This window comes from Tachysurus fulvidraco, chromosome 25 (assembly GCF_022655615.1).
Source record: "Tachysurus fulvidraco isolate hzauxx_2018 chromosome 25, HZAU_PFXX_2.0, whole genome shotgun sequence".
NCBI classification, from domain to species: Eukaryota; Metazoa; Chordata; class Actinopteri; order Siluriformes; family Bagridae; genus Tachysurus; species Tachysurus fulvidraco.
Genome location: NC_062542.1, coordinates 5,803,970 through 5,818,933, shown reverse-complemented (window position 1 = coordinate 5,818,933; position 14,964 = coordinate 5,803,970). Strand labels below are relative to the sequence as shown.

General features: G+C 37.8%; 1 protein-coding gene across 24 annotated transcripts in view; it reads left to right on the top strand.

Moving 5' to 3' along the window:
- Positions 1–14,964, top strand: part of rims2a (regulating synaptic membrane exocytosis 2a) — a 168,004-nt gene that overhangs the window by 150,457 nt on the left and 2,583 nt on the right. For 21 of the 24 annotated variants that reach the window (XM_047808541.1, XM_027171521.2, XM_047808539.1 and 18 more), the window contains 4 exons: positions 13,148–13,289; positions 13,447–13,559; positions 13,708–13,809; positions 13,903–14,042. In XM_047808541.1, coding sequence (XP_047664497.1) covers positions 13,148–13,289; positions 13,447–13,559; positions 13,708–13,809; positions 13,903–14,042 — 497 coding nt within the window. Of the gene's footprint in view, positions 1–9,968; positions 10,464–13,147; positions 13,290–13,446; positions 13,560–13,707; positions 13,810–13,902; positions 14,043–14,964 lie in introns of those variants that run through there. The other 3 variants (XM_027171659.2, XM_027171650.2, XM_027171528.2) reach the window with 3 other exon arrangements.

Here is a 14,964-nt window from a genome sequence, read left to right as displayed (position 1 = left end):
TTTAATAATGAATCATGCTACAAAACCAATCTGCACTATGAGAATTTCAATACATTACTGAACAAAATAAGTTGGATTTAAAACATTACATTTACAGCATTTGGCATTTACAGCCATTGATTAATGGCTTATCGATGGCTATTGCGATGGGATAATGGCTTATACTGTAGGCATATTGAGCTAGTGTTAAGTTTCTTCAGAGTTTCATATGCCATTGTAATAAAAACCAATCAGCTGCTCTGTAAACAATCCTCACTACTATTATTATGCCTGAATGGAGTGACCATGGTGAGGTTATACTGCTTCAGGAGATCAGCAAAACATCAGCTAACCTGTTCAGAGCTTTAGTCAATGCAAACCTTTATAAACAACCAGCAATGAAATTGATATTATATCAGCAATACAGATTTACAGGCATTCAAGTCAGGACCACTAAATATCGAGCCAAAGTCAACAACAGAAAAGGTAAAACAAAAAGAAAATGATATCAAATAAACAGAAAAGAAATGATGAATGATTTTTGAGATAATGGGGAGTGAGGTTAATGAGATTATCAGAGGCGGTGAAAGATCAACAAAAGTGAAGTGAAAAGTGACATACGGCTACTTGCTCAAGGGCACCTCAGCTGTGGCCGGCTCGAGACTCGAACCCGCAACCTTTGGGTTAGGAGTCAGACTCTCTATCCATAAGGCCACAACTTCCCCGTCTGAAATCACTCTTTTACACTCATTCACTGTTTTTACTATATAGACCATTGGTCTAAGTACAGTATAGAGCAGTTGTTAAAAATCCACATCATCATGAAATCATCTTAACCTGGCATTAGATAAGAATGTTAAGAATAATCTATCGATCTAATAAAAGCAAATGACTGTCTGGAATTCATCCTCAGAAATACTTTTCAAGCTCAAAGAGGTTTTTAGGGGTGTATATTAATTTTTCCTTTGATTTATGGTGCATGATGAGCTCTACTGTTTTAGGAGTTCAGCAACACCAGAACTCAAACATTTTAGCTTTAGTCAATGACAAATATATAATATAATAAGAGACAGCCAAGGCGGCTTAAATAAGACATCCGTCTTCCTGTTTTTGTCCTGCAGTTTTTAGCCTTGTGACTGAAAACCAAAAATACCCCAATGTTTTGTAAGGATTCTGCATTGTGCCTTGTGATTCTATTCAGGGGACAAAGTGGCAAAGCCCCCCCAAAAACAGCAGTGAGCACTGAGGCACTCTCAAGAGTTGACACAGATTCGGTGTTGCCATGGCAATGCGTGTTCCAGTTCTTCCCTGTTCTATATTCACATCTTTCTGTTATCCGTCGACAGCGTTCGCAACACAAGCCTCATTTCGCCAATTCCGCTTATGAGCAAGCCATGTGAAGCTAACGGTAATTTATCTTATCCCGAGCCGTCATCTTTACCTCACCTCTGCCTCTGCAGTGCTCTAATTAATCTCAGAGGTAGCAGGATGATATATGAGGAAGACAGGACGGTAACTGGATGGCCTTTTCCTCTGTGCCTTGAGGTGGTCAGGTCTCTTCAGGTGCACAGTTTTCACATGGAGGATAAATCCTAAACCTGCATACACTGGGGAAAGAAAGAGCTTTGCTTAACCCTGACATTTTAAAACTTATTATTATTATTATTATTATTTTTAAATCGAACCGCCGTATTTTATCTTAGGTCAAAACAATGTAAACGATATGAATATTGATGATATACACACTAAAAACTTCAACATGCTAGATGTCTAGTTTTATATTACAATATAAACAGTAAGTCATGGCCTAATGGTTAGAGAGTCTGACTCGTAATCCTAAGGTTGTGAGTTCGAATCTCGGGCCGGCCACGACTGAGGTGCCCTTGAGCAAGGCACCGACCCCCCCAACTGCTCCCCGGGTGGCACAGCATTAATGGCTGCCCACTGCTCCGGGTGTGTGTTCACGGTGTGTGTGTGTTCACTGCTGTGTGTGTGTGCACTTTGGGTCACCGTACTTAGCCGTATGTCACGTCACTAAAATAGCTGTTGTACATGTTTATTAGTGAAATGAATCCAAGAATGTTTTTTTTTTGGGGTTCCAGTTCATTAGGTTCTTTTGGAATCGACTCTGAATGAATATTCTGTTAATGTAGGAAAATCCGGCATCTTTCTGGATTTTTACATACTGTAGTCTGACGCTGCATTAGATGGGAGCTGGAGCTCCTTCTGTTTACTGGAAATACTTTAGCACTGTGGAGTTTTCAGTGAAAATTATTTGTACTTCAGAGATTTTAAAGCTCAACTGTTATTGTGATAATTACATGAGATTGGATAAGTGCTTCATTGAACTATGCTTCTTCTTTTTTTTTTTTTTTTTTTTTGGTAAGTAGCTGAAAAATTCAACTTTCAAACATTTTATTGTCAATTCCATACTTAGTTTGTAACTGCTCATGAATGCTGCAAGGGTATATAAATGATACAAGGGCAGAGGTGGGAGTAAGTCACACATGTGCAAGTCACAAGTAAGTCACATGTCATGAATGTCAAGTCAGAGTCAAGTCGAGTCTTTTTTTTAATATTTGTCAAGCAAGTCTCAAATTAAGTCTGACTCGAGTCAAGTCATATGAATCGAGTCCCCCATCTCTGCACAAGGGTATATATTAATGATATTGATTCCGCTTACATACGATGTATATACATAGATCTTTTAATGCACAACTTGAGTTTACGGGAAATAGCAACATTGACAGGATGGGTTACGTAGCAATCAGCTCAGAATCGTATCCACTGACCGTTGTTGATTTTACTCAGAAGGTCAGCTCATGTTTTGGGTGCAGTCTCAGTAAATTATATTAGTTTGACAAAACAGAAGATGTTCCAATGATGAAAACTGGAGTTTTTTCAAGTTTCTGTACAAATTCTCTTTGTGGCAAAGCCAATCACATGACCATATATAAATGATTTATACATTTAAAGAAGATTGGACAGAGAAGTAAGTAAACCAGTTAGTCATTCATTTAGTCAGCGTGTCTTTTATTCATATGCATAAAAAGATTACTATATAAATAAAACCACGAGTTGATCACCCTTAATCTTATTTATTTCTGTTGCTAAACCAGTGGAAGGTATTTTTAATTTGTATTGGCATAGAGACCAACACGCTGAATTTGTAAAACAGTATTTTTAAAGGAGCGAGCCTATTTTTAGCATGTTAAATCTCTCAGTGTTGTGACTCACACGCCTCCAAACAGTGTGACAAGGAACCAGAAATCCAGCTCTGTTTCTTCTTTCTGCCTACAATTAATACACTTCCTTGTTTTTTTTTTTAAGGATTTCTTAAAAAGTGTTTTGGTTGTACGTGATGGTTTCTCAATGCTTGCTTCCTCTATTCCTGTTCCCTCATTTATGTTACTCAGCATAATGAGGAACTCTTAAAGGGGAATGTGTAGGTTGAGTTCATATTTTTTTGGTATTGCAGCACGCTCCATTCTTCCATCGATGTATCTGTCTATCCGTCCATCCATTTATCTGCCAGTCCACCTTCCGTCAATCCATCCATCCATCCATCCATCTGCCCATCCAACTATCCATCCATCCGTCCATCAATCCATCCATAAATCATCTACTTATCACACATCTTTCTTTTTCTGTCTCTGTCTCGCTTGCCATCTGTCCAAATTTGTACCAGAGATGTCAGAGAAGAGAGTAACACTTTTTCTCAGCATGTCACACTTCTTCTCTCATGTCCTTCCTTACCCAGAAGCACAAATGTATTATTTCTGATTGCTTCAGAGATGCTTATGTTTGTATTACTTACATCTTCTTTGTCCTCGAAGCACGATTGAGCAACACGGACGGTTGTATATTTACATACGTTATGCTGAGAAAAAGTTAGATAGAAATGACAGAAACCTAAGGAGAATCACATGAGTAACATTGATTCTGATTGGTTATAAGCAAGTTTTTAAAAACCTGTGTCACGTAAACAGGTTTTGAATATGTTTGTAAGTGTGATGCTTTGTTTAGGATGATGTTTAGTATTTTTGGAAGAAGTCTCCAGTCAGCAGTCAACATTTGGGACAGTCGGTTCCTTTAAATTTTCTGGTGTCTTAAATTTTCTGCTCTTTGGTGGCTTTGTATAGTATGACAAACTGCTTATATAGAGAGGTAAAGAAAAAAAATAGAGGCTGAGAAGAACTGAGTGAACACGCCAGAGTTTATAGCTGCAGTAACATAAGTGATAACAGAAACCAACTTGCTTCAAGACTCTTCCACAACAATAAACATACTGTAACTACAAATAGATTTATAAATTGTTTCATTTTGATCTTTAATAATAAAAAAAATAATTTAAAAAATGTTAAGCAAAAATGTTGCCAACTAACTGTCGTTTGAATGGTTTTTTATTCTTTCTGGAAAAAGGAAAGTCAATTCTTTGTTTCAACACAAACAGAACACACCGTTTGTGTGACCATAAAGGTCCATCTTTTAAGAGCTCTTGCTTGAGTAGTTCTCCAGAAAGGGTACAAGCCCATAAGTGACAGTGTGCAGCACAGAGACAAGGTTCCAGACAGATATCAAAGGATGTAAACACACCAATCTGCTCCATTAGTGTGTTTATTCACACACCCAGAGTCACATTGCAGTGTCTGGAGCTTCATCAATCACATGCAAGAACACACACACACTCTCTCTCTCTCTCACACACACACACGCACACACACACACACACACACACACACACACACACATGCACGTGCACACAGCCACCATTTCCTCTCCAGTGCAATCCAGATTTGTTTATACAAACTTCTCAGGGTATGATTCTTCTACTGTCTTTGTTATAAGTAAGCCATTTTTCTGATTCCAAAAAAACATGAGCTACTAAAAACAAGCTCCAGATTCCAGACTCTGTGTCTACTTTGAACCCAACATGTTTTACTGTGTACTCATTCTTGTACCTTCTTTAGAAGTGAGCGGGTTTATGCGTCTACCGCACAAGCAAATGTAAAATGTTTGGATGGAAGATTTCAGAGAAGCGTGTTTCACAATAATTAGACATTTATGAGCATTACTGGCAGCTGTTTATGAAACTAGAGTGAGAGCAGTTTTCCAGAAGTGTCTGTTCATCATCTGGTATTCTAGTAATCATATATTCACTGACATAAATGATGTTTTACACAAAGAGTATATGGAATATTTAGAATATTTATGTTTAAGCCAGAAAATGGTTTGGAAGAAGTTGGTTTGCTTCAGGAGAACACGTTTCATGTTTATTGTCCAGTTCAATCCGAAAATAGTGAGAATACAGTTAAACACCTCATCTTAATTAAAATACAGTGGTATAGTAGGTATTATGTGGAATTATGTAGCAATCAGTGGCACTATATTAAGTAAAGAATGGTATTAAAGAAAATCCTTGGTGAATTTATCAATTTTTGGTTCTGTGTAATTTGGCATATACACAAAACAAATTAGTTCCTCTTATCACATTTGACGTGTCGGTTCTAAACAGTCTTTTCCTCTTGACTTTCCTTACAACTAGTTATAAGGAAATGAATAAGATGTCATTGAGAAACTGCACAAAAAGTGCAACATTCTCAATCCTGAGACTTCTAAAGAGATGACTAAAACAGATATACCTCGTCTTGTCGCCGGAAATCCTGTCAGAGAACTGTAGTATATTACATGTACTGTATGACTACTGCTCACTGTTGAGGAGTTCAACAGTTTAATGTTGCTTAAAAATTTAACTCTTTTTTTTTTTATCTTTGACCATAGCATGGGTTTTGGTGCCAGATGGCGTGGTTTGAAGATCTCAGAATCTGTAGATCTCCTGGCATTTACACACACAGCAGTCTCTAGGTTTTATCACAAGAAGGCTTGAGAATCAAAAAGGATCAAAAAGGTTCTTTCTTAAAGGCAAAACTGTCTAGTTTATGAGAGAGCTCAGAGAAGAATGGCATGACTGAATCGAGTAGATAAGAAGTCTGTAGTAACTAAAATAATCACTCTGTACAGCAAAGGTGAGAAAAAAAAAGCATCTCAGAATTCAGAACTTTGAGATGGATCAGCTATAACAAACACTAGAAGACCGTTTCGGGTTTAACTATTGCTAGTCAAGAACAAAGGCTACAGAGACAAGATGATGTTTTTCCAATCTTCAGATGATTTCAATCTTCATCTGAATATCCTATATGGTTTTATTATATCATATTTTTTTATTGTGTGTTTTAGGTCGACCAGATTTAGGTGACCTTTATGGCCACGTTCTCTTCACTGTGTGTAATATTTTTAATACTCGCAGTCATGGCCTAACGTGAGGCAGTCATGGCCTAATGTGGGGCAGTCATGGCCTAATGTGGGGCAGTCATGGCCTAATGTGGGGCAGTCATGGCCTAATGTGGGGCAGTCATGGCCTAATGTGGGGCAGTCATGGCCTAATGTGGGGCAGTCATGGCCTAATGTGGGGCAGTCATGGCCTAATGGTTAGAGAGTCTGATTCGTAACCCAAAGGTTGTGGGTTCGAGTCTCGGGCCGGCCACGACTGAGGTGCCCTTGAGCAAGGCACCGAACCCCCAACTGCTCCCCGGGCACCGCAGCATAAATGGCTGCCCACTGCTCTGGGTGTGTGTTCACTGTGTGTGTATTCACTGCTGTGTGTGTGCACTTTGGATGGGTTAAATGCAGAGAAAGAATTCTGAGTATGGGTCACCGTACTTGGCCGTATGTCATGTCCCCCTAAACCATTTTAATACTCAGTCACTAATGTCTTAAGGCTTGATCTAAATATAAAGAGTGTTTAGAGCTGTTATTTATTGCTGTTTAAAACAGTAGATGGCAAATTGGCCCACGGCAAATGTTTTAAGGTTACGATAAACAAAGGCTCAACATGAAGCCTGGTGATGAAGACCGATCTGCAACACTGTACTTGAACTCTACAATCATCCATCATATAATAAACCTGTTCTGGTAGAAGTCACATGCTAGAATAAATGACTGTTTACATTCATCGAGTGTCATGTCGAGTGTGATGTTTCATGTCACAACAGCTGATGTCACTTGCTAATTTTTGATCTTCAAATAATTATTTTTAGCCTTGTATACAAAATAGCCTGTCTCATCGATTGATAGCGTAACGGTAGTTCTGTTTTCACTGAGATGACGTTGCAGACACAACACACTGGACACAGACGCTTCCTAGATTATCAACGATGACAAAGCAGATACCTGACACAGACCACATGCACATGGAATTGAGCATGTCCTACTAACCCCAAGCGCCTCCATTTTAAGTAGTTCTAATTTCTAAACTTCACACCGTTTCCTGAACTCATCTGAATAATAAAGAACAAAATTTACATACAGGGTGATATGCAGAGGCATTAGCTCACTGGCCTAACGATGCATGCTTGACATTTGCTTTTCATTTCGCTCAGAATAAGAGTACCTTTTTGGCTCTCAATAGAAAATCCTGGGTGGTAATTGAATTGTTGTAACTGGTCCAGATAAGAGTATTTAAAATTAATTTAGAACACTTTCATAAAGATGTTATAATTCTGACTTTAATCTTTGAATTGCCACATTCAGATGTACCATTTTGTAACCACCTTTTTGCAGTTGCATAGAACAATTATACTAGCCACATCCTACAGTATGGTGTGTGTGTGTGTGTGTGTGTGTGTGTGTGTGTGTGTGTGTGTGTGTGTGTGTGTGTGTGTGTGTGTGTGTGTGTGTGTGTGTGTGTGTGTGTGTGTGTGTGTGTGTGTGCACTGTCAGCACTTCAGCACTGTATGAGTTAAGCTAACACTTTCTGACTCAGCTCTGTATGGTTTTAACTGTCATTTGATGACATTCTCCTACACTGTACTTAATCAGGAATATATATATACACACAATTAGTGGAAGGATCTGTGTGAGAAGACATAGTATGTCATAAAGACAACAAAGTGATGTGTAGTGGAGCTTGAGAAGTTCATCGCTAATGCATGTGGTCATAGTAGTGCATTTTGGGATCTTAGTAGTGCATTAAGGGGTTATAATAGTGCATTATGATGCGCATATGGTACTGTAGCTGTGCATTGTGGGGTCATAGGAGTACATTGCAGTGTGTTTGATCTTAATAGTGCATTATGTGGTCATAGTACTGCATTAAGAGGTCATAATATATGGTCATTATAGTGCATTGTGTGACCATAATAGTGCTTTATATGGACTTTGTGATGCATTGTGTGACTGTAAAACATTACATGTACATTACAGAGTAATTAAAGTGCATTTGGAAACTATGCACAGGGTAATTCACAATAATGTGATCATTATAGTGCATTATAGTTCTGTGGGGTAGGGTTCTGTAGTGTAATAAACATGTATTTAATATAATATACGTTAATTGATATAGGTTATTCAGTATTTATTGTTCAAATATTAGTCTATAAAAAAAATAGACATTTTGGAAATCCTTATATCAAACCTTTCATTTCAACGCTCCTGTACCTTCATTCATATCATATAGTGTTTGCTCTCAGCACTCTCTAAATCCCCAGCAGCTGTGGAGAGAAGGATAGAATGCTTTTTCCCTAATAAGATCTTCATCTTTTAATGAACGCATGTAATTAGTTCTCCCTCAGCTTTCCTATCACTAATCCCATGGTGATATCATTGTAGAATTTTATATATAAATATAAAGTTGCATAAAGATCATAATAGCTCTAATATAATACTAACTAATGTGTATTGATTCTCAAGAAATCAATACACATTAGAGCCACTACTCCTACATGAGCTAGCTATCTTTACAGAAGTCTGTGTTTTAAGGAATGATACATTTAGCAGTTTAGAATTGTTCTTTATTACTATATAATTATTATATAAAAATTCTGTTTTTCTGATTAAGAGCTAGGTTTAGTTTTTAGTTTAAACGAACTAACGGTAGTGATCGTACTGTAACTCTTAGCTTGCTATCAGTAATCTTCTGTGATAGCATTTTTTATCAAGTTAGTACAGTAGTTAGTAGTTAGCAATTTTTTGAGGTAACATACATAGCTACCAAAAAAACGGTATCTAGCTATCATTAGACTTCTGTGCTGACTTCTTGCTAGCTATCATTAATCTTATGTGGTAGCAGTTAGTTAACTGTTTTCTGAGGTAACATTTAGCTTTCACTAATAAAAAGAACTTTCTGTGGTAACTTCTAGCTATCATTAAACTTATTTGCTGATGTTTGGATAGCTGTAAATATATATATTTTTTACTTTAAGGTAGGTATCCTTGATGTTAACTTTTAGATAGCTAAAAGTACAGTACATTTCTGAGGTAACTATCAATACTGTGCTGTGATAAAGTTAATTAACTATCAATAATAACTTGAGGCAACTTTTAGCTATCTGTTAGATTTCTGTGGTAACTATAAGCTAGCTATGATTCATTTTCTGTGGTAACTGCTTACTATCCATTATCTTTGATTTAAAATACTTTTCGATATTCAGTGTTTGGTTTTTTTCTTATCACTTATCTGGTCTTTGGTGAACTTGTGAATCATCCTTAATGTTTTTTTTTTTCATTAAATCTGAAGTGAAATGTTTTTGTTATCGAGTCAGACTTCTTGCTGGGAAATGATGGACTTCTTAGACCATAAAACAAGAGAGGCTGTAATTACAGGTAGACAAACAGCCGACTCTATTTGTTATCCGAAGAAAAGAAACGTTTACTAAATGGACGGATGTCTCGCGTCGTGTTTTTGTGTGCATGTGTGCGCTTGTGGGCATGTGTGTGTGCATGTTCGCCACGTGAACTGAGAGTGTCTGAGGTGTGGTACATGTCTGTCTGGAATTCAGGAGGATGGAGGAGATGCTAATGGCCACACACACACAACACAACACAGACACACACTGATGCTGTATCTCTGGGTAGAGCTCATTAGGTCTTAGGCGCTTAGCCACAGCTCATTCTCTGATTGGCTGAGGGAGGAGGAAAGACAGCTCTGCTCTCCCTCCCCCCCGCTCTGCGTGTTTGAGAGAGAGAAAGTGATAGAGTCAGAGTGTGTGCATTCTCTAGAACGGAGAGGAGCCGAGACAAGCCGACAGCCTCTTTCAGTTCAGAGCTCTAGTGCTGCATACTCCAGGGATCTTTCTCTCTTTCTCTGTCTCACACACACATAACCAAAACACACACACAGTATTACAATCTGCTACTACTAGGCGCATTGTTATCGTCTATGGGCTTCTCTTCTTGTAAAGAGCAGCATCACAATTTTGAGCGTTCACGTTTCTTTGTTTGAGTTCTTTCGGCACAAAATTGGTCCTTGAGCAACATGGGAAGGCAGAGCCCCGATGCCACTAGCACCACAACGAGCACCGGATCATGCTCCAGCTCCGGGAACGGGCGCATGCAGCGCTCACAGAGCCGCATGAGCCTGTCTGCCTCATTCGAGGCACTGGCTGTCTACTTCCCTTGCATGAACTCGTTCGACGAGGAGGAAGGAGGTGAGAAAGATCCTGGTTCTTGAATTCTGGTGTCTGGTGAGATAGGAGAAAAGGAAGAGATGGATGTGTGCTCGGATTTTAAATTTTCTTACTAATGTAATGCTGTACGACTGATGCTTATTTCAGTGTCATTTCAGTAGTTGTTTAACAGATTGTTTTAGATTTAGACATCAACCTCTTCGGCTTGCCAAAATTATTTGTTGAGCCGATCTAATATCTTATATTCTAATATCTTATTCTATTTCTACGTAATAAATCTTATAGAAAAATGATGCTGTGTTTTGATCAAGCCTCAGCCAAGGTTGCCAGCACATATCCTGACCTTGACGCTTCAGTCTAGCTCTTGCGCTCTCTCAGTTTCTTGCTATTAATAACATAACCAGAGTAAACATTTGATTGGAATCTTAATATTTGTAATGTTGTCTATTCAGTAATCTTAAGCATGCTTGATCACAAACATTCCAGACGGAGCTTTCATTCGCCTCGGTTTGATTTAATAACGAGAGCAGGATTAATGAGCGAAAGAATTTTCTTCCTGGAACTGGCATTTGGAAACGGGTTTATTTTCTCAAAGGTAATTATGATCCTGTTAACGAGGGCATGTGTACTAACATTGCTGATTAGTGAGGTGGACTCGAGGTCTTAAGTTATATTACAAATTAGAAAGTGGCTAGAAGAAGAAAAGCAGAGAGTTCATTCTGATTCTCTTAATTTTTTTTTTAATTCTGGAAATATCTAGGTAGCTAGTTACCTAGTTATAATGTAAACATACTATTATACATGTTTGTCAAATAGTGATCATTCATGGCTTCGTCATGTTTAAGGGATTCATAATTATTAATATTTTAGGCAAACATTTCATAAACACCCTACCAATCCTGAATACCACCTTAACTCAATCAGTTATTTAACAGCAGTAATAACATAGCTGTGATAACAACACTGAAGCTCAGATAACAAGCTGCCCAAATTTAATTTGTGCTTAGTTTTGAATGTCGACAAGGTTTTCATTTTCCTGTTCACACAGGTTACACACAAACGATAACCTACTCCTATGTAAAACTTTTACACTGAAAGGAAATGAAATCCAATGGCTGTGGATGTTGTATTGTCTTGTTTTCATTACTGGAAAGAACCAGTCATCTGGTGCTCCGTCCTGATTATTCTCCACGACAGTTCTGTGTGAGCTGATGCTACATTCGGCTTCTTTGCACAAATTATATTTATATAATCATGCCCTAATTAAATAATATATCTCCATCTTCAGTGCTATTAGAAGATGCTTTGTACTGTATATTGCAGGAATTGTAATATAGAATATATTGTGTTTACAAAATGCAAGTGTAATTATAAGTAGATTACATTAAAGTTATTACTTGTACTTTTTCTTTAAGAGGGACTATATTTCACTCACTGCTTACTAACTACTTAACACTACTGGTATTATTCTTTTACTGTAATCATATTTGCACTATTGCACCAATATCCTAAGCTCTAGAAACTGCGACATAGATTTCAGCCAATACTTCATCTTTTTGCATTTAGGTTTCTGCTTTGTCTTTTTATGTTTGTCCAAGTCCTTTATTTAAAGCATACAGTGAAGAGCTCATGACTTCACAACTTTTTTATATGCTTAGTAATGTTAACTTTAATTAAACAGGAAATGGTTTTACCCAAGGATAAAGCTGGCCACCTTCTTCTTCAACATTAAGAAGGTGGAACATAAAAAAACTCACACAGCAAAATCTTTGGCCATGTTTTCGTCTCTTTAATGTTGTATGTCATGGACTGGTGAAAGTTACAACAAAGTAGCTGTGGCTCTGACTGAGCATGTCAGTGGTGGTGGTGAGGGGGGGTCTAGCGACACCTAAAAGAAGCAGGGCTGTGTGCGATTGGTCAGTGCTTTTTACATTCAGAGATGAGCATCATGTCTGATAGAACGAGTCAGCTGTCACCTTGGATCAGCTGAGGAGAACCAATGTGTGCATGTGTGTGTCCATGTAATGTTTAGAGAAATGCCTTAAAAAATGAAGGCCCATGAAATTGCAATAAACCTCTCAAATAATTTCACATTTCTATAATTTGCATTTTTTTGCATCAGCAAAGCAGGCTCGAATAAATTAGTTCCTTCAGATGACAAATCTAGCAGTGTTTACAGCCTGCGCTAGAAAGAAATCAGCCCCATCGTCTACTTCCAACCTTCTGTGTAGTTTTAACTGCTCTTGATTCCTGAAAATTAAAAATCAAATCCAAATGCATTCAAAAAATCAAATAAGACGACCCAAAATCAGTATTATTTTTTTTTTTATGTATTTATCCTTGTAAGCCTTCTTTCGTTTCACTGTAGTTACTGGATACAACTTTGAATGTGAACAATGAATAATATGCTATGGGAGGTTGTATCTATAATATCTTTGCATTTTCACAGCACTTTTTTGGTCATTCACGAAAACCTTGATTTGCTTCTAAGGTGTTTATGGTATCATCTTTTCCCTTTTGCTCCCTTCTATATGTATAGATATTTTACATTTCTGTGAGATTCTAAGAGAAAACTCTTAGATCATAACCAAGCAACATTTGATTTATTTTTTTATGACATGACAAAATATTTCTTTCTTTCTGCAAAATTACTGCTCTCAATTCATGACTAAGAATGAATATTTTTTCTTTGTGCCTCCGTTTAGAAGCAGGAGGAAAGAAGCTGCGCAGCACCGTTCAGAGAAGCACTGAAACAGGCCTGGCTGTGGAGATGAGGAGCAGGATGACGCGACAGGCCAGCCGCGAGTCAACCGACGGCAGTATGAACAGCTTCAGCTCTGAGGGGAAGTGAGTATCACACACACACACACACACACACACACACACACACACACACACACACACACACACACACACACACACACACATACAAATACTGTCTAACAACTTTTTTTCTGTTTTGTTAGTGTCAGAGTTTTAACAGTAAAAGATTTTTCTCTTGTAGCCTGATCTTTCCCGGAGTGCGACTATCAGCAGACAGCCAGTTCAGCGACTTCCTGGATGGACTAGGCCCCGCCCAGTTAGTAGGCCGACAGACTTTGGCTACACCTTCCATGGGTGAGTGCTAAAAATAAGCCCATGCAGTTTTACTAAACTGTCTGCTTTGCTTCTATTGATATACAAATGCTTTATGTTCCATGAGGTACGATAATAGAATGTAAAGTATCCCTGTTACTTATCCTGGATTTCTTCCTTCTGTGCCCAGGCGACATTCAAATCGGAATGGTAGAGAAGAAAGGAGCTCTGGAGGTAGAGATCATTCGGGCCAGAGGCCTTGTGGGTAAACCAGGATCTAAGGCACTGCCAGGTAAGATTGGATTATCAGTCTGTAACATGATTTCATGAGGGTGGATCAAGCCATTTTGTCTAACCTAATTGCTGTCCCTCTGTATGTGTCCAGCCCCTTATGTGAAGGTGTACTTGCTGGAGAACGGAGCATGTGTAGCCAAAAAGAAAACAAAAGTAGCACGCAAAACCTTGGACCCTCTTTATCAGCAGCAGCTGTGCTTCGAAGAGAGTCCAGGGGGAAAAGTCTTACAGGTGAGCAACATTTTCCACAATATAGGTTCTCCAGGAGACAATGCTAGATTTAACACAGACCAGCAGACAACAGTGCGCAAAGTCAAACTATAGAGTAAACTATATGGCATTATACTGTACATTAAACTATACACAACACTACATCAGAGACTATACACAACAAAACATCAGAGACTATACACAACACTATACATTAAACTATACACATCACTATACCAGAGACTATACACAACACTATAGAGTAGACTATACACATCACTATACCAGAGACTATACAAAACACTATACAGTAGACTATACACAACACTATACAGTAGACTATACACAACACTGTACAGTAGACTATACACAACACTATACAGTAAACTATACACAAACACTATGCCAGAGACTATACACAACACTATACAAAAACTATACACAACACTATACATTAAACTATACACAACACTACATCAGAGACTGTACACAGAACTATAGAGTAAACTATACACAACACTATACATTAAACTATACACATCACTATACCAGAGACTATACAAAACACTACACAGTAAACTATACACAACACTATACAAAAACTATACACAACACTATACATTAAACTATACACAACACTATACCAGAGACTATACACAACACTATACAGTAGACTATACACAACACTATACAGTAGACTATACACAACACTGTACAGTAGACTATACACAACACTATACAGTAGACTATACACAACACTATACCAGAGACTATACACAACACTATACAGTAAACTATACACAACACCATACATTAAACTATACTACAGCAACAGAAAATAATTACAATAAGGTTGTATTTGTCTCATATATGGTGACTCAACACAAGCGTTTATCAATCTCTAAACTAATCTAATTATTCTAATACCTCAGTGCTAATAACT